Here is a 20,935-nt window from a genome sequence, read left to right as displayed (position 1 = left end):
CGGAATCGGAAACGAAAATGGTCTGTTTTTGGATACTACATGAATAAACCACGTGATGCCTTGCAATCACTACCTTAAGCTTACACTCAGTATGTCACCACATCACCAGATGGCGATTTAAAAGTTTTGTGAAATTATTTATATCGATCGATTTGTTTGTCTGTCATCGTAGCTCAGTGGTTAAAGCATTGGGCTGGTGACCCGCAGATCTCGAGTTCAAATCCCCCAATGTCTTTTGTTCATACATAATGTATGTGTTGAAATAATTTTGTTGATTCAGAAAATCATGTTTTTATCCAAATTTGTATATTTTTTGTCTTTTTGGCATTTTGGTATATCACCATTCTGTATTTTATAGCAGAATAGGCTTGTGGGGGTTCTTTTCTTTTTTTTGGTCCTTCCAAATCATAAGTCATTTTTGTGACTTTGTCCTGACTTTTTATCCACTTGATTTTGTGACTTTCTGTCAGTATTGCTATTTAGACTATTTCAGTTATTTTTGTATATTTATATTACGAATCGCATCTTTCATATAGACCATGAACGGATCATGAACTTAGTTTAAAGAAGGGCTGAAACAAAACGCCCCTTCACGATATGATACATATTGCAATACTTATGCCATGATTCAATACTTTCATTACGATACAATTTACAGATCGAAGAAATCAATAATAACATTGAAGAAAAAAATAATTATCAAGATTCAAACTAAAAATTTTAAAAGCAAAATGTTTACAAACTGCCATGCGGCAAGATGCCTGTTGGCTCTATAGTTTAAACTGATAAAGTTCATTATTATTTTCATCAACCTCAAGGAAAACAATAAGTACAGGCCGAGCCGGATGTATATTACTAAATCCATTTGTAATAAATGTATCAAACCGAAAATCAAGGCAATGAATCGAGCATTTATATTGAATAGTATTGATATTTCAGTGAATTGTTTCAGCCCTAAATCTAAGGCATGCGACTGAAAATTTGAGAGCTGCAACATGTGTTACAGAGATCTCGCAAATTTACACCTTGGACTAAGATTGTGAACTTATGTGGATTATCATTCCAATCTCGTGGTCTCCTAGCTCCAAAATACAGTGCACCATTAGGCTTAATGTTTAACGAAGTGCAAATGTTGATAAAAGGCATGGTGAGACAATGTGTGATGTGATGTCTACATTTTGATGTACGTCATAATACGACTGTGACAGACTAGAGGTGGATCTAAGGAGTTTGTTGTATGCAACAAAAATTTTAAAAACAATTTGTTTTTTCCGCGTCAAAAAATAAGAACTACACAAATCTATTTACCAGTTTCAAATCCATGACAAGTCCCTCTAGATATTCAAACTGAACAACAAGCCTCCGCAATACCCAGGAGTCACTAAAATTCAGGAAAAAATATTGATTTAAAGTTACTTTTATTGTGATTCCTTAAATCTATGAATTCACTTACTCATTAAATTTGTTGAATTAACAATGCATTTTGTTCATTTAAACTGCACTATATTTTGACGTGCAAGTTCACATTCCAGGACGCTGTTCCAATAAGCACCCCCCCCCCCCCTCCCCAAGGAATATTTCATGACTTAGAGAAGCAATGTAAACAAACGGTGATTCAGTAAATCAAATTAAATATAAGAATTGAATAGCACTATTCACAGAATTTGCCTCAAATCCAAATCCGATCATATTGACCATGAACAGCTAGAAAGTGCTGTTCAATTTTTAAATGAATTCTCGCACTACATAGAGTTGCAATATGAAAAATGACAAGCTTCAATAAAGTAATAGAAAGAAAAGAAATTAAATTTTGTATTATCACTTTATAATTTGACACAACCTGGAATGGATGGAACCTTTTATTCAATTGAAACAGCCTTTTGATATATTTACTCTCTCTCTCTCTCTCTCTCTCTCTCTCTCTCTCTCTCTCTCTCTCTCTCTCTCTCTCTCTCTCTCTCTCTCTCTCATAAATTTTTTCAGTAAATTAAAGATTGATGCATATGTCACTTGTGGTAATATTACAGAATGGAAGAAAATAAAAGAATTATAAAAAAAAAAATTCTATTATCTTTGAATGTTTTTTAACACTTTAATTTCTATTTCATTGTTTCAATACTAGTATTTGTACTGATGAATACATAAGTTAGATAAGTTCTTGACAAAGTGATTTTGAATTTTTTTTTTTTATAAAAAAACAACTGCTTATACTATACAGCTTGGAAACATCAAAACTTTTAAAAATCGTAATTTCTCTTTAACATGTTTAAAAGATACACTTTGCAAACTTCCATGTTTGCATTTAGAGATAAGGATTTAAATTAAGATACATCTTTGAATGTAAGCATGTTCATACATTAGTATTTATATATACATTAGTATTATATATTTGTAGATAAAACGTTTTATTTGTTATCAAACAACGTGTATGTAGTCGGACGAAAAGATTGTGAAATTGTCCTTCCATCTGACCAGGCTGTCAGCAGAAAGCATGCTCAAATAAAAGTTTCACATCCAGAAAGTAACATTGTAAGTAAATGTTACATTTGTCTATCACCACATACACCAGCACACAGATCGAATCAAACTATAAAATAATATTGTAAGTAAATGTTACATTTGTCTATCACCACATACACCAGCACACAGATTGAATCAAACTATAAAATAATATTGTAAGTAAATGTTACATTTGTCTATCCCCACATACACCAGCACACAGATCGAATCAAACTATAAAATAATATTGTAAGTAAATGTTACATTTGTCTATCACCACATACACCAGCACACAAATCGAATCAAACTATAAAATGAAATTGTAAGTAAATTAATGTTACATTTGTCTATCACCACATACACCAGCACACAGATCGAATCAAACTATAAAATAATATTGTAAGTAAATGCTACACACATCAGCACACAGATCAAATCAAACTATAAAATAATATTGTAAGTAAATGCTACACACATCAGCACACAGATCAAATCAAACTATAAAATAATATTGTAAGTAAATGCTACACACATCAGCACACAGATCAAATCAAACGACTTCAAATCATTAAGCAGTAACAATCATCCTTCAATATTCCTTGAAATTCTGAAAGCTGTTTAATCCTGTAGACTTCACAATAAAAAAAAATCAGGAATACTTTGCAAATTTTCTCAATTTACAAAAGACTTTGCTGATTTTGACCAATTTCTCCACTATCTCAAGTGGTGTGAAATATTTTTTTTCAAATTGCACAACAATCAATGTATACATAAAACCTGCTGTGGTAAAATTATATGAATTATATGTGCTCTTTGAAAAAATTTGTACTGAGCAACTTGCATAAACCTTAACAAAAATTCAGCATGTCCATGACAGTACGCCAGTTTCAAGATACGTCAGAGTTATTTCCCTTCAGGGTTCGAAATTAACCTTTTCAAGCACTAGTCTCTACGGAATAGTGACTATTGATGTTCACTAGTCTGCTAAACATTTCACTAGTCCGTCCAGTGCATCAAATAAAATGATCCCATAAATTAATTTTATTCAGTAGTATTTAATCAAACCAAACACTTCACGGTTACAAACAATTCAGTTTCTGACACCTACAGTAGAAAAAGACAACCATACTTTATTTGGTTTTCACGATCTTCAGCCTCTGAGTTACTGACGTAACCCCTTAAAAATTTTCATGTGTTTTCAAGGTCAGCATGTCATTGTCACAAACACATAACCATGTACGTAATCCACTGTAAGTGTAAACATCTCAAACAAATTGGCTAAACTCTTAACTAATTCAAGATTGATACCCAGATTTTCACTAGTCATAATGGACCAGTGTCATAGAGAGTTTACTAGTCCAACATGTTTTTTACTAGTCTCGGACTTACGGACGTGAGGTAATTTCGAACCCTGTCCTTTAGAGAACTCTCATACCTAATAAGGCGCGAAACAATTTTTTCTACATGCGGGAGTGGGACAGATTTTCTTCATTGCATAAGTGAATCTGCTCAGTAAGTTTCTCATACGCAACTTCATCACCCAGATTCGACTGAAACTAAGTAAATGATAAGTATTCATTGAGTAATTCATGGAATTCTTATTATATCACATTATTTTGTTGCTTGTACGTATAATATCCAGGAAATTACTTGCAAATATGACAATTGTTTTTATGTTTTCACTTTAGTAAAATAATTCTTTCAATAGTATTTTGTATTTCCTACCAATCTAATTAAAATCAGACCTTCTCCAACCGTTACACCTTCTCCAGTGTAACAGTTAGAGAAGGTCTGATTTTAATTAGATTATATTTCCTACACATAAATATTTAAAGAGAAGCGCTTTTAATACATTTTGTCATATTCACTGACTATGGGTCCACTCTGTCCCACTTGGGTATTCAAAGTTCCACTAAATGCACCACCTACACAGAAGAGCTCTTATTTTGAAACTGGTGTATTGGCCCATAACCAATTCACCCCAATTCTATGGCAATTCACCTCAAGTATTTGGTCAACCTTCTTCAACAAAATGTCAATTCTACTCAACTATTTGGTCAAGTTGCTCATTGACAAATATTAAGTATTGAAATATCAATTCATCTTGCCTGAGTTTTAGCAATTAATCTACCAACTTGTCTATTTGGTCATTTATTCCCATATACAATATAAAAGAAAAGTTCATCATCCATTCCACAGTTTTCAGGAGTCTGATTTTTAACAGTCTTTTCATAACTGTATATGAACCAACTGAAGCAATTTTAAACTTTTATGGTGATGTAGAACTTTATGGCCAATGTATTGATTAGTAATAACCTATTTCTGTACTGAATTTATTTCTTTGTGAAGGGAAAGTTAATAAATTACCTGTGATCTACATTGTGCAGTATGTTCTTACCTGGATGATACATGCACTAAAATATATTTGTATTGCAGTCTAAGCCAGACAGATTACCAGTTGCTTCACTGACAGACCTGTCAAAGTTTGGGACCTGGCATAATAATGTCAAACTTAATAAAGAGGAGGAGATAACTCTGAATGATGGTGACCAGGTCATATTTGGATCTCCGAGGTCCTCCTTCAGGTCAGTGGGACTTATCTAGTTTGATTCTCCGAGGTCCTACTTCAAATTAGTGAGATGACTTATCTAGTTTAATTCTCTGAGGTCCTCCTTCAGGTCAGTGGGACTTATCTAGTTTGATTCTCCGAGGTCCTACTTCAAATTAGTGAGATGACTTATCTAGTTTAATTCTCTGAGGTCCTCCTTCAGGTCAGTGGGACTTATCTAGTTTGATTCTCCGAGGTCCTACTTCAAATTAGTGAGATGACTTATCTAGTTTAATTCTCTGAGGTCCTCCTTTAAAGAGGTTCGCACCTGAGATTTGGAGTAATGTCAATTTTTTGGGAAGTGTATTTTTGATTTCTACATTGAGGGAGAATTAGGAAATTAAAGGTCATAGGAGACGGTTTTTAACAATATGTTTTCTCTCCATAATTATCAACTTTGTTTCATAGACTCCTCATAAAAATACTTTTTTAAGATTAATAACGATATTAACTCGAAGAAATTGAAGTGCAAAGGTAGTCGGAATAGAAAATTGTTACCCGATTATCGTTCCTGATTTCCTGAATTTGTGACATCATAAGAGACAACACTCAGATTTGCGAATCAAAACAAAAGCACACCCATGGACGATTTATTCGCAACTGGAGGAGTTTTTTAATGGGGAACCATAGTTTATTATACAAGGATATCACTTTGAACTCATAATTAATGCAAATGCCAGTCACATCTACGATTTTTCATTGAAGGACGAACAAGAAGATCGATCAATATCCTATTTATTCCGAATCGGTTGAAACAATACTGACTGGTTAATGATAAATGTATGATGATTTCAGAGTACATTCTCTGATGACAGTAAGAGAAGTATAGATAATTATTACTTGCGCTTTCTAACCCCATGCAGACACAGTGACGCAGCATCGTTTTTTTCCCAAGGGGGGGGGGGTCAAATTGAAGGTTGACTGACAAAAAAGTGGGCACCCCCTCACCCCCCTTTGGTTTTATGTGCCCAAGTCCCACCCTGACTCTTGATATATTTTATAGCCAGATCGAAATTTCCTTTACACACATAGTGAGCGCTTCTTTAAAAATTTATTTTCAAAGGATTTTTACAAGTATCGTTTGCAGCTATTTTAGTTTAACAGGTGAATCTAATAAATATAAATGGCTTTAACATTCTTTACAATAAAATTTGCGACATTAGTGCCTATATGAAGAATAATTTACCATCAAATTAGCTGCTATAAGGGCTCTTTCTTGCGTATAATGGTTGGAACTGGAAGCCAGAGGAAGAACGAATTTTTCGTCTGGACCAGTTATTGAAGGAACTGTCGAAAAATCCGAATGTCCTGACTGTTTTTGTAGGCCATGCGTTATGGACGAGTTACACAGACAACTTTAGGTAGCCAAAGAATTCTGGTGTGCAGTCCAGAAAAACTAATTCAAGCAGAAAAACTTTCTAAACAATTTTGGAATATGTTGAGTCCTCGTGGGTTGTGGGATGATGATCGGATCATAAGCTGTACATAGCCAGAAAATCTGCACAGTACGCAGGAACTCCCGTCGGAAACTGTATGTTTAGCTGTCATACATTTGAAGGCAGTCAAATGGATACAAGAAAACGTAGAAAAAAGAATAATCTGCCTAATTTGTTAATGGCTAACGTTTTCATTTATACTAATCCTCATCAACCCCCGTAATCGCGTAAAATGATTGTCAAACAACTTCGAGTTCTGTGTTCTCGGTGTAGATTTCACTCCCAAATCTTTCTGAACGTTGGATCATTTAGACAAAAGTATATATAGAAATACCTGACTTGCTACATTACAGTTGAATGTAAGCACATTGAACATTTTGACGGCTAAAACCCGCAGTTGTTAGTATAAACAAATACACATTTGCGTCAGGCTGGTCTCTTTTGACATCATCAAGCAAGGGAGATAAGTCATCTTACTATTTTGATACTTCACACCACAGCAACATTTGACGGTCTGTAGCATCTGTTACCTTACGATTTTTTCTGAATGACTTATTTACATATGTTAAGTATTAATTAAAGAAGAACACATTTTTGTGCAAAACAATTTTTTTTTGAAAATCGTCTCCTATGACCTTTAAACAGAAAAATGGGGGTTGCAATGCTTGTTATGGAGCTTTAGTGTTCTAAACATTACCTTTTTGCACTTAAAATTTATTCAATTAAACTTGATATTTATGTCAGTGTCAACACAATATAAGCAACACAAGTCAATCAGTACATAAAATAGATACATAATCAGGTCTTCTAACTCTGCAGATAAAAGAATAAATTAATACTAGTAATGGAAATAATGTAAATAATGAGCTTTTTGCACTCAATATACGAAAAATTTCATGATATCAAAATTGATAGTTTAAAAGGACATATTAGGAGTAATGTCATTTTCTAAAATTTTATACAATTTTCAATGTCTGGTCTTACAATTAAAATGCAACTTAAAGTGGGGGTTGGAGATCAAATTTTTGAATTATTGGCGAAAATAGTGAATTTTTATACAAAATTTCGAGTAAACTAATAAAAACTTTTTTAAGAATCGGTGTTCTGTTTGGAAAAATATATCAACCAAGTTGATAAATTACAACATTTGAACTAGTTCCAAGTTTCAACTACCTGTATCATAAATCATAAAACTGAAATACATGTATAGGAGTATAAAAATAGACGACACATTGGATGAAACAGAAACTGTAGTATCATGCAGAATTAGAACTTTTTGATTAATGAATCCCGCCACAAAATATAGTCTTTGCCAAACCCTTTCAAAATTTGAATTGACACAACATTTTTCAACTGGATAGGGTTCAGCAATAAATGTGTAATATGTTTGCACCAATGGGGTCAATATTGAACCAGTAAATACTTAGTTGTAGCATATCCTGTGCAGTTGTTCTGAAAAGCTCAGGAACTAACTTCCTTAAGTTAGTGGGACTTATCTAGTTTAATTCTCTGAGATTCTCCTTTAAGTTAGTGGGATTTAATTTTCCAAGGTCCCCCCTTCTGGCTTCAACATGTTCAATGTGGATATATTTCTGCTATTGAAATTAACTCTGTGTGAGTGGCTATATATTATAACTGATACTTTTTGGTATATGAAACTATAAGCATTTGCCTATACTCATAAATATTTTTAGTCATATATGCACATTGTATTTCATATTTAAAAGTATGTCAGATTTATGATAGTTAGAGTTGTTCCTGAAGCATTACCCTGCGTTAAATTTAGGGTCACTAAATTTCTTTGATTGTACATGTATATTCAAAAGAACAACATGCACTTGAACCCTTCATTTATGTTAAGCCAATAAGGCACGTCTTTTGTTCATAGCTTCATCAGAAAACTCATGTTTCAGAGTGGTGTATGAGCCCTTCATTATATCAACCTCATGTCTAGACAATCCATCCAAGAAACTGATGCGAACACTTGTGACCTCATTAGGTGGTCACTTGGTCAGTGAATGGTGTGCAGAGTGCAGTCTACTGGTGATGAATAATCTCAGCGTTACCATCAAGGTCAGTACTTACATTCAAATCCATGTTACTCCAAATTACATTCCACTTCATTAGTATCTGTAAATGAACACATTTTCATTTTTATCCCATTCATTTCTTTTTTCAATTGAATATTTGAAAAGCAGATGACTGTAAACATATTTCGAATGTATGATAAACCATAAAAGAAGAATTTTTAGCAAGGATTTAATTTTGGCATTATTAATTTGATTGAATATTGTTAACAATTTATTCGATATTGGAGGTAAAAGTTACCTTCTTGGAATTATAAAATCGTTAAGATTGTGTTGTGCCAAAATTTTCACTTATACGGTGTAAGGTATATATTATTTTATTATCAGGTCATTTCAGCATTAGTTTCACAAAAGCATATAGTTACCCCAGCATACATTGAAAATTTTGTCCAACACATCAAAGAGGGTGGTCCAATGCCAGAACCAGATTTGTATGTATTCATATATATTCAATATGTATATTCTGATGATGCTATTCTAATTTTGAAATGTAAGGAAATACTCATGTTTTTCACCTATCATTGGATTCAAGGGGCAGTTGAACTTGTTTAATCTGAAATCTGCATAATCCATTTCCCTTTGAACTCCAACTCTATACTCAAGGCAAATTCTGTTTGTTTCAAGAACTTTATCTGATCTGACATTAAAAAAAAATTCTCACACTGTACGTTGATTTAAAAAGGTTTTATTGTACACAGTGAATTGTGACACAAATGTTGAATCAGATGTCAGAGAATCTAGTTAGACATATTTTTGTTTTAGGTACCTGCCTAACATTTCAGAAACTCAGATTAACCCAGATCAAGTGTCATTTAAACCTGACATCAAGCGAGCTTCAGTATTCCAAGGCATGAAGTTCATCTTCCTAAACTCCAAGCAAGTGAGTAATTAGCATACGCCTGTCTGTAGATGGGACGTATTATGGTACAGCTATGTCTGTACATCTGCATGTCCTTCTGTCCGTCCATTCGGAGTTTTCTGTTTCTATTTTCATTTCTCTGTCGCATATAACACTGAAACTTGCTATGTATCGTCTTTGTGGGTCACTCTAGATCATGTTGCAATTTTCATTTTCTTAAATTTTTAAAGAAAATTACAGGTTGTTGAACTTTTTTGGAGAAAATATTATCTTAGATAAAGGACATGATTTGTCCTTTTAACTCCTCTCATAGTCATAGAGCTATAGGGGTCTTTGTAAATAACTTGTAATAAGATACAGTGCATAGTGCAAGGAGTTTGATTCTCAATCATTTTTAATTTTCTTTGATGTTTAAAATATTTACAGGTTATTGAACTTGGTCAAATTTGGGAAAATATTTTACACACAGAACTCTTGGTTTGTCTAGCTACCTCCTGTCACAATTTTTAAGCTTGGACCTTTATTCATATTATGCAAAGAAAGTATGTTACAGCCTGAAGCAAAATTCTACAAGTCATTGCTTAAAAAAACACCCAATATAAGCTTTTCACAGGCGTATTATATACCGTTTTTGGCACTCTCTTGTTGATATGATGTTGGACACAAGAAATGTACCTGGACAATATGTTAACTGCATTTTATTCCATTGTTCTCAGCAGGTTCTTCATTTTTGTGCTTACTATGACAGTGTGTCCAATTAAAAGATTACAAATTTTTTTCAGTTTAAAAAAATGAATCTTACGATCGAGATGGGAGGAGGCCTGCCTATTCTGATGGACGAGCCATGTGATGATGACCTGGAGATGATGGTGGAGCCTGGCTCTGTGGTGATGCAGAGCAACCCATCTGATGCATCACAAGGATTCTCACAACAAAACATAGACTGGATCACGAAAATTATCAAGTATCTCAAAAAGTAGGAAAACAGTTCTGTAACACTAAATGAAATGCGGAATTTGGATTTAAATATTTGATTAGAAAAATTCAAAGTACATGTATTGTGAGTCTATTCCAAGGTCATCAGGGCAATTTCAGTGTGACTTGGAGAAAAGTATTACAGAAATATTAAATGCCCCATCGAGTTCGAGATAACAAGGTATGACTGTATTACAAAATACAGGATACATGACATTTTTTCTTGGCTCCATCGAGTTCGAGATAACAAGGTTTGACTGTATTACAAAATACAGGATACATGACATTTTTTCTCGGCCCCATCGAGTTCGAGATAACAAGGTTTGACTGTATTACAAAATACAGGATACATGACATTTTTTCTCGGCCCCATCGAGTTTGAGATAACACAGTTTGACTGTATTACAAAGTATATGGTGACATTTTAGTGTCAATGATGTTTGTATCCTGATATTTACTTGTTACACTGAAGACAATATTAATTAACCTCTACAGTATATTTATGCATTTTCATGAAAAGAATTTATCTGAAATTGAAGAAATTATGGCAATATATTGTACATTCAAAGTCAGTATTGCATACTGCCACATACTTTAATAGATAGACAACCCCACCCCCAAGTTGTCATTTGACACCTTTGTCATGTTCTACTATGTCTGTAAGTACAACCTCAGGGAGAATATCAGCAAATATTCCATAGATCATATTTGCTAGCTATGGGTTTTTGGGTTCACTCTGTTCCCCACATTTATGAGGAGCGGAGTGGACCAAAAACCCTTGGCTAGCTGAGATGGTCAAAGACTCATGGAGTTATATATATGCAAATCATTTGTACACATTTGACAGTAATCATATAATAGCTCAAAATGCAAACTATGCAATTCCTGATAATTTCATAATCCCTTTTAGAATTAATTGAAAGTATATCTATAATTAATAAATGGGATTTTGTAATCATGGAAGTAATTAAAATGGAGTGATAATGGAAAAGGGTGGTTTAAGTCATAAGTACAGTGTATGACTTTGTAGATATTCTATGTACACTGTAGTCATAAAAAAAATTGGGGGGTGGGGGGCAAGCTTGCTTGCCAGTAGCTGCAATAATGTAGCTCTTTCAGACTTTGAGGGGGGGGGGGGGGGGGGTCATCAGAAGGAAAAAAGAGCAGAAAGGGCTTCATGATTGCAGCTTGCTTGCCAGTTACCTGTAGTAACGAGTGTAAATTATTTCAATTTAGAGTAATATTGATAGTGCTAATTCATGATTGTGTCTAATAGGTTTTGACTTACAATTGCACAAAACTTTGAATTGATTACAGGGAGCATTACCGCCTATTTGGCTCTGATTTTAAATTTTGTAAATTTTTATGTTACAGACACAAGAAACATGTGATCCAGGACGCTGAGTTAGGGTTTGCCGTTTTACATTGCTCCACGGAACAACACTGTAACCCAGACGTGCCTTTCAGTGAGTATGACAGCGTGTGGGGCATCATTGTAACGGTCTCTTTCTTCCCTTTCTTTCATCATTCAGTGTTTTAATCTCCTACTCGTTTGTTTCAGTGAGTCAGATCCCACAGCCCCACATGCCCTCTCAATCACTTACACAGACGGATGTACTCGCTCTAAACACAGAACCGGGGGCCAGGTGATGTCAGTCAGTCGCCACCAGCAATATTACAATTGATTCTTATTAAAATCTGAATAGTTGTTGACATAAGGAAAGAGAAATATCTTCACTGCGAATTTTATAACACACCCACATCCCAAAAACAAAGTTTAGGGAAGTGTACTGGAATCACCTTGTCTGTCTATTCAGAGTTTATTTGCAATACCAATGAACAGATTTTTATTAAACCTTTGTGTATATTTTATATAAATAATGAAATTGTGCACTTGCTATTTTGATTGAGATATTTTAACATTAAGGAAGTTAATGGATAATTTTTCCATTTTGAGGGGGTTAGGGGTTTAGTTATGTTGTAACTGTCCAGACTATATCTCAAAAATCATTTATTCTTTGATGAGCACAAATTCACTATTTCCCACCATCCAATGTGCCCTGTGGGGGTATTAGTCTCATTAGGACAGTTGTAGTTTTTAGCTCACCTGAACCGAAGGTTCAAGTGAGCTATTCTGATCACATTTTGTCCGGCGTCCGTCTGTCTGTCTGTCCGTCTGTCTGTAAACTTTTCACATTTTCGACTTCTTCTCCAGAACCACTGGACCAATTTCAACCTAACTTGGCCAAAAGCATCCTTGGGTGAAGGCCTTTCAAGTTTGTTCAAATGAAGGGCCATGTCCCTTTCAAAGGGGAGATAATCACAAAAATGCAAAAATAGGGTGGGGTCATTTAAAAATCTTCTTCTCAAGAACCACTGGGCCAGAAGAGCTGAAATTTACCTGAAAGCTTCCTGACATATTGCAGATTCAAGTTTGTTCAAATCATAGCCCCCGGTGGTAGGATGGGGCCACAAGGGGGGATCAAAGTTTTACATACAAATATATAGGGAAAAACTTTAAAAATCTTCTTCTCAAGAACCACTAAGCCAGAAAAGCTGATTTTTACATGAAAACTTTCTGACATAGTGCAGATTCAAGTTTGTTCAAATCATGGCCCCCGGGGATAAGATGGGGCCCCAAGTGGTGGATCAAAGTTTTACACACAAATATATAGGGAAAAACTTTAAAAATCTTCTTCTCAAGAACCACTAAGCCAGAAAAGCTGAGATTTACATGAAAGCTTCCTGACATAGTGCAGATTCAAGTTTGTTCAAATCATGGCCCCCGGGGATAAGATGGGGCCCCAAGGGGGGGGGGGGGGATCAAAGTTTTACACACAAATATATAGGGAAAAACTTTAAAAATCTTCTTCTCAAGAACCACTAAGCCAGAAAAGCTGAGATTTACATGAAAGCTTCCTGACATAATGCAGATTCAAGTTTGTTCAAATCATGGACTCCGGGGGTTGGATGGGGCCACAATAGGGGATCAAAGTTTTACATACAAATATAAAGGAAAAATCTTCTTCTCAAGAACCACTGAGCCAGAAAAGCTGATATTTACAAGAAAACTTTCTGACATAGTGCAGATTCAAGTTTGTTCAAATCATGGTCCCCGGGGGGTAGGATGGGGCCACAAGTGGGGGGGGGGGGGGTTCAAAGTTTTACATACAAATATAGAAAAAAGCTTTAAAAGAACCATTGGGCCAAAGAAGTTGACATTTACATGAAAGCTTTCTGACATAGTGTAGATTCAAGTTTGCAAAGGGTAGTTTGGGCCATAATAGGGACCAAGGTTTTACATGCAAATATATATGGAAAGTCTTCAGATATGGGCCAAGGTGACTCAGGTGAGCGATGTAGCCCATGGGCCTCTTGTTAAAACTATTTCTATGTTAATGAATCTCAGAGATTTTCTCTTTGTAGGTCACCTGTGATAGAGAGTAAAGATGATTCTGATAAAATCAATGAGACGAAGATCAAACCAAAGATTGTAAGTTAGATATTCTACCATGGTTATTGCAAAGATCAAAGGAATGCCACAGCCATTATTCTATGATATACCTTCATACATATTTACTGATTATGAGAAAATTGATACAATGTACACATCTCGCTTGCACTTCGAGTTTTGCCAATGTAACAATAAAATCTATGACTGATAATTAAATTTATAATCATTAAAATCAAAATATGTTGTGAAACAAATTCATAAATGACTGAATAACATTTGTCATTCAGTATTTATAAACCATTCGTCTGCATTTCTCGAGTGATACACATGTAAACATGGCGATGCACAGACAAGTTTTTCTTAAACTGTATTCAAAGCAATTGATGTACATGTAATTCATTAACATTAAACTAAATAAATGATATATTTTTTCAAAATAGATTTTGAATACCTCTACCATCTCACCTTTTTCATCAGTGAAAAACAATGTAGGCTGTTTCGGAAACTGCCATGACATCACAGTGACCTAATTTGTAGTTATATAGGAAAACAATCGGCTGTATATGTCTGACCTGTAGTAGAATAGAATTAAAGTTCTTGTTTTTGTGTATGTTGTAGGATAATCTCCTTGGTTTTGAAATGTTGTTTGAAATATAAAACAACATTTTTCAACGTGGGGGGGTGGGGGATCCTGCAATATACACGAAAACGCAATCATTATTTCTTAAATGTGCATCTTTGTTAGCCAAGGGTTTTCAGTGAACTCCACTCTGTTTGTGGGGAGCAAAGTGGGCAGAAAACCCTTGGCTTGTGATGATGGAGGATATATAGCAGCATTCATTTCCACTCTGCACAGCCCTCATGGATTGATGAGATATTTGTCCAACCGCCGCGGTGGCCTAGAGGTTAGAGCGTTCGCCCCGCATGCAGAAGGCCGGGGTTCGAATCCTGGCCGCGACAGACCTAAGTTGTTAAAACAGATAGTGACAGTTCCATCGCCAAACATGTCGCAGTAGGTGTGGCACGCTAAAGAACCCTCACTGCTCAAAGGCCGTAAGCATCGAGCAAAGGCCTAAATTTGAAGCCCTTCACCGGTCTTGGTGACGTCTCCATATGAGTGAAAAATTCTCGAGAGACTATCAAGATACAATCAATTAATCAATCCAAATATCAATTGGATGTAATGGCATTTCATTCTTTCAAATTTCATGCAGGAAAAATGTGAAAAAATCACAACACAAAAAGAATCCAAGAAGACAGACACCAAACTTCGCCGACAAATTTCTGAAAATGAGACTGCCAGAGAAACGACCCAATTAGAGACCATGGAACCAAGCAACTTTAGGTAACACACATGTTCATACATGTATACAGTATTTAAGCCTGAAATATCGTAGACCTGACCTTATTTGTTTACAGATAATTCATATCAACCAGTTTATTTTAGAAATTCAGCATCGACTGACACTTTGGATGGACAGTGTTTGGGGAGACAAATCAAAAAGGAAAAGATAACTCCAGAAAAACGAGAAGCTGTCAGACGAAGTCCAAGAAGATCGCCAAGCCCAGCAAACTTGAGAGTTTCGGCAAAAAGGTTAACAGAAAGGTCACAAAGGTCACCTAGTCCTGTCAGACGAAGTACAAGAAGGTCACCTAGCCCAACAGACTCGAGAGATTCCCCCAAAAAATCAACAGAAAGGTCACCTAGTCCTGTTAGACAAAATCTAAGAAGGTTGCCAAGCCCAGAAAACTTGAGAGCTTCCCCAAAAAAGTCCACCGAAAGGCCTCCTAGTCCCAGTCCATGGGGAGAAACAGCATCCATAAGAAAGTCTGATCAGAATAAAACAGGATCCAAGACGACTGACGTCAAAGTGGAATCACGGTTCGATTCATTGGAGTTGTCCAGTGTGTATGAGACAGAAAGGAATAAGGAATCTGTGACTGTAGACTTGAAAAAGGATGAATGGTCCTCAAAACAAAAAAAGACACAGAAGACAGAATCTAAATCAATGCTGAAAAAGCCTTATTCTGCCAGAGGAAGTCCAGCAACATCAACATCAAGTGGGAAAACGAGAGAGAAGAGGAGAATTATTGTGGAAGATTCAGATGACGAGGATCCACCTAGTATAAAGAGATCAAGAAATGAACCTCAAATGGAAGATGAGGAGGACTTATTCGAAGTGGAACCAAGTCAATCAAGAAATAGACCTCAAATTGAAGATGAGGAGGACTTATTTGATGTGAAACCGAGTCAGTCAAGGGGCGCTCACGCTCGCACAGACTCCTCCGATGTAGATGAAGGAGATTTGTTTGATGTGGATGATTCCACACTGAGCAAAGAACATCAACAGAAATCTACCCAAGTAAAAAGGAGCGGCAGAAACTTGCCTCTGAAAGCAGGATCTGATGAGGGTGTGCTTAATTTATCTGAGGAGTCCCCCGAGAAGTCAACAAAGACATCATTAGAAAAGACTGCACCAAATAGACAGATAGGAAGGACAAATGGAGATAGCAAGATTGTTAGAATGAAGGAAAAACCTCCAGAGGTTGGTAGTGTACGTTTATGTAAATGTACAGAAGATGTTGTGTTTCATGATTGTAAATCACTTTAGATTGCAAGAACTTTATTTTCAGGTAAACTTCCAAGGTTTAACCTACAAATATCTTCATGAATAAATTTGTACATTGTATATAGAGGTACTGTTGATCAAAGTAAACATTTATGAGAAGTATGACTTGCTAATATAGCTGATAAGACCCCAGAAGTATACTCTGCAAATTCTGAGTTATTTATAAGATGCCAGAACTGTTCCATCTTCACAAGCCAAGTGTCCGATTCGCTTTCTCCTATCTCCCCCTTGGCGGATTTAGTCATATTTCTAAGCTTTCAAAATATTGCACTTCGACTTTCCAAGGCGTCCAATCAAATCACACCATACACACAGTTTGGTTTGAGTAATGGCGGCCCCTATGTCTAGCTCGTGTTGTTGCCTTTGTCGTGGCATTTTGTCTAAAAAACAGAGACGGACGATTTTCGGAGAAAGTTTTGGGGTTTATGATCAACTTCTAGAGATAATCGATCATGTACCTTACCCAAATGACAATGCTGGAATAAACTAACAAACTCAACAAAATTGAGTACGATATCAAAAAAAAAGTAGCAACGTTGAAATCTAAAAGGCATGTTTTGATACATGTACGTGTTTTATACCTTAAACACAAAGGTGACATAGGCGTATAGCAAGACTTACGATGCACATATAAATAACAAACAATTTTATTGTTTTCATCTGTCAACTCCATTTGGTAAACATACACATATAACAGAAATTATAATGTGTCATATGATTGGTTAGATTTTGTTTACGTGAAGAACGATAACTCGCTCGATCCGTTAGATGTCAGTTCAGTCACAACTAAATCTGCCAATCAGATGAGAGTAAGCGAATCGGACATTTGGCTTGTGAAGATGGAACTGTTCATAATCTGACTTATATAATTACTACTATTAATGCATGATCTGACTTGTACGGTTACTGATATCTGACTTATACAATTACTGATATCTGACTTGTATGATTACTGGTATCAATACATGATCTGACTTGTATGATAATACTGGTATCAATACATGATCTGACTTGTATGATTATTGATATCTGACTTGTATGATTATTGATATCTGACTTGTATGATTACTGATATCTGACTTGTAGGATTACTGGTATCAATACATGATCTGACTTGTATGATTATTGATATCTGACTTGTATGATTACTGATAACTGACTTGTAGGATTACTGATATCTGATTTGTAGAATTACTGATATCTGATTTGTAGGATTACTGATATCTGACTTGTAGGATTACTGGTATCAATACATGATCTGACTTGTATGATTACTGATATCTGACTTGTAGGATTACTGATATCTGACTTGTAGGATTATTGATATCTGACTTGTATGATTACTGATATCTGACTTGTAGGATTATTGATATCTGATTTGTAGGATTACTGATATCAATACTTTGTAGGTGAATGGACAGACAGAGGACAGGATTAACAGAAGTACGACGGAAACTCCAGAGGGTTTCCTGAATACGAAACGACACATGGAGGTAAGTTTCATTAGCTGCAATGATATAGCCCTCTCCAATTTTTTTATATTCAGATGTTTTATGGAGAAGTTTTTTCTCCATAAAAAAGAAAAAAATGTTGGAGAGGGCTACATTAATGCAGCTAAAGCTTTATGAAGAAAGAAGTCTGTTTTATGAATACAGAGGTCTGTTTTATGAATTGCCCACATCTTGTTAAATAGTGCAGTATGTAGATATTTGTGAACCTGTAAATTTAGATGTGCATATTTGGTGTGAGGTTAGACACCCCATTTTTCTGAGTCAGGGTTCGACACTAGCTCTAGTCCGGTAGCCCGAGGCTAGTAAATTTTGTCCCGGACTATCAGAATATAATTAATTTAAGTAGTCCGGTGAACTACCAAAAAACCAGAACCCTGTACAATAAAATAATTGTCGAAGTCTTTCTACTTTCGTTTCTGTTTCATATTGTTGTAAATACACGATGGACTAATTTTTGATCAAGCTGTCTAATCATAACTGTCACTTCTGCGCTTAGAATTATAGTCATTAAATGTCACAGTGATTCAAGTATACACTATACACTGAATAAAATGTGGCGGTTTTTGGGAAGCGTCAGTCAAATGAGAGATGTTCAGGAACTTTCTAACAAAGCATATAAATGCTCATGGACTTGATGTGAACTCTTAATAAAATTGAAACAGTAAAATATATTTTCTGGTGGTTTGATGTGGGAATCAGTAAAAATAGAAGCTGAATTTGGGTATCAAAGTTTTATTTATTTGTCTAAAAGAATTACTGGAAATGCATGATTTTGCATCTGGATTTTGAAAACTTTCTGGGGGACGTCCCCTGGACACCCCCCCCCCCCCCCCCCCCCCGCACTCTTCTCCCCCATTGCTTCGCAACTCGGCAGCCGAACTAGTCACCAATCAGCAGGATTTACTAGTTCTGTGGACTAGTTGAGTATAAAAACTTAGTGTCGAACACTGTGAGTGGTAGTTAGAAAATGTTTGTAAATAAGGTGACTGCATATTGAATTTTTTGTCTGCCCTCTTTCAGGGGGACCTATTGTTTTTGTACTTTCCGTCTGTCTGTCTCAAAATCTTGCGAACGCCCCTCCTCCTGTATGGCTTATCAGATAGACTTGAAACTTTGTCCAATGCTTCATTGCCATTTGTAGATGTGCATATTGTCTGGACATGAGGATCCAATTACTTTCCTAAAAGTTTTAGTGGATCTAAAAGGGGTGGAGGATGTAAAATAGCTTGTGAACACTTCTCCTAGGTGGCTTATTGGATAGATTTGAAACTAATGCTTCATTGCCATTAAATTTTGTAGATGTGCATAGTCGGGACAGGAGGATCCAATAATTTTCCTAAATGTGATAATGGATCTAAGAGGGGTAGAGGATGTTAAAATAGCTTGTGAACACTTTTCCTATATGGCTTATCCGATAGACTTGAAATTTTGTATGATACTTCAATGCCATTTTCAGAGGAGCATTTTGCAGGGACAGGAGGATCCAATTGTTGTCCTTAAAGTTATAGTGGATATGAGGGATGGAGGGTGTAAAATAGTTTGTGAACACTTCTCCTCTGTGGTTTATCGGAGTTCATATTGTTTAGTTTATGTTTATTTTCCTCCATACCATGCAGTACATTAAAGGGAGGAGGTTTCATTTGGAGCACTTCCAATTTGGGAAGCTGGGAAGACATTTGTATTTCATAAAAACAAGCTCTAGACTAGTATTTCATTGTAGAATGTTGTGATAAAGTCTGAAGTTGTGAAGGAAGAAGATCTGCCGTCTCGGTGCATCATTACAAAGTTTGTGGATCTGGTCGCCCGCCCTGTACGATCTGCACCACCAGATTCAGGGGAGGCTACTCCTTCAGGCTACATCAGATGGAAGGGGAAACTGGTCAGGAACTTCAAGAAATTCAGAAAGGTTGGACAACTCCTGATAAAACTGAAAGAAAATGAAAATTATAAACATTCATATTTGATTTAGATGAAGAAAAACAATTACATGTATACAATTGGATTGATGAGTTTTAAAGGTTTCAAACTTCATTTGTATTATGTGCAAGTTAATGCTCTGATGTAAGGAGTACCATTAGTTTCATGTGTTCTGTTTTTTTAAAATCAGAACCAGAATTGTGGATCGAATGATCTGCCTCGAATCATTGGAGGAAGCGACTTACAACCCCACGTCCCCGCGCAGAGAAAGGAGACAGACGAATGGTTCAGAGAGGCTCTAGAGGTACTGCTGAAGTGCTTATTTTAGTCAGAAGGAAAATTGGATGTTTTCTTTAAAACAGGGTTATTTATTCTTAATGATATATTTGGTAAATCTGTGATTAAACAACTATAAAAAGTTTAAATAGAACATTATATGTCATTCAAAGTTATCTGTTTTAGATCATTCATGGTTTCCTCAATAATTCTGACATTGATTGTTTTAATGGGCAGTCAGGATGTGAACATTTAGTTAAACATACCGATAACCTGATTAGGTGTTTGTCTTTGTGTTGACATATCATTATCAGCATGTGCAGTAACAGTGTTTGAGGCTCGCTGTAGAATTAGCTTGACATGCAGGGCTAACTGTTTGTAAAAGTTGTCAGCCCTGCCAAAGCCCTGAGAAAATAACTGCCATATTTGAAATTACTTTTAATACTATCTATTCGAATAATCTTACATAATATTGATACATCAACAGTTTATGTATAAAAATAAAAAATGACAGAAAAACATTATGTATTTCATAATTCATTTTGTAAATTATATAAAAAGAACCCAGCGAACTAGAAGGAGTACACATTTAAGAATTTCAGTCAACCATGAACTAAGTCATTCAATTTTTGTAAGAATAAGTCAACTGTAGCAAAAGTGACATTATATCTTTATATACTCAT

The 20,935-nt window shown here is 35.4% G+C and overlaps 1 protein-coding gene across 1 annotated transcript in view; it reads left to right on the top strand.

The window, feature by feature from the left end:
• LOC125656923 (uncharacterized) overlaps nt 1–20,935 on the top strand; it is an 81,584-nt gene that overhangs the window by 6,250 nt on the left and 54,399 nt on the right. Inside the window, exons 2-15 of the mRNA XM_048887572.2 lie at nt 2,396–2,529; nt 4,936–5,084; nt 8,457–8,616; nt 8,958–9,061; nt 9,393–9,510; nt 10,272–10,465; nt 11,839–11,930; nt 12,026–12,110; nt 13,891–13,957; nt 15,133–15,263; nt 15,366–16,464; nt 17,958–18,041; nt 19,780–19,965; nt 20,167–20,280. Of these exons, the coding sequence (XP_048743529.2) occupies nt 2,396–2,529; nt 4,936–5,084; nt 8,457–8,616; nt 8,958–9,061; nt 9,393–9,510; nt 10,272–10,465; nt 11,839–11,930; nt 12,026–12,110; nt 13,891–13,957; nt 15,133–15,263; nt 15,366–16,464; nt 17,958–18,041; nt 19,780–19,965; nt 20,167–20,280 (2,717 nt within the window). The remainder of the gene's footprint in view (nt 1–2,395; nt 2,530–4,935; nt 5,085–8,456; nt 8,617–8,957; nt 9,062–9,392; nt 9,511–10,271; nt 10,466–11,838; nt 11,931–12,025; nt 12,111–13,890; nt 13,958–15,132; nt 15,264–15,365; nt 16,465–17,957; nt 18,042–19,779; nt 19,966–20,166; nt 20,281–20,935) is intronic.

Source organism: Ostrea edulis, chromosome 1 (assembly GCF_947568905.1).
Source record: "Ostrea edulis chromosome 1, xbOstEdul1.1, whole genome shotgun sequence".
NCBI classification, from domain to species: domain Eukaryota; kingdom Metazoa; phylum Mollusca; class Bivalvia; order Ostreida; family Ostreidae; genus Ostrea; species Ostrea edulis.
Note: the sequence above shows the minus strand (reverse complement) of the source record. Positions and strands in the feature narration are given on the sequence as shown.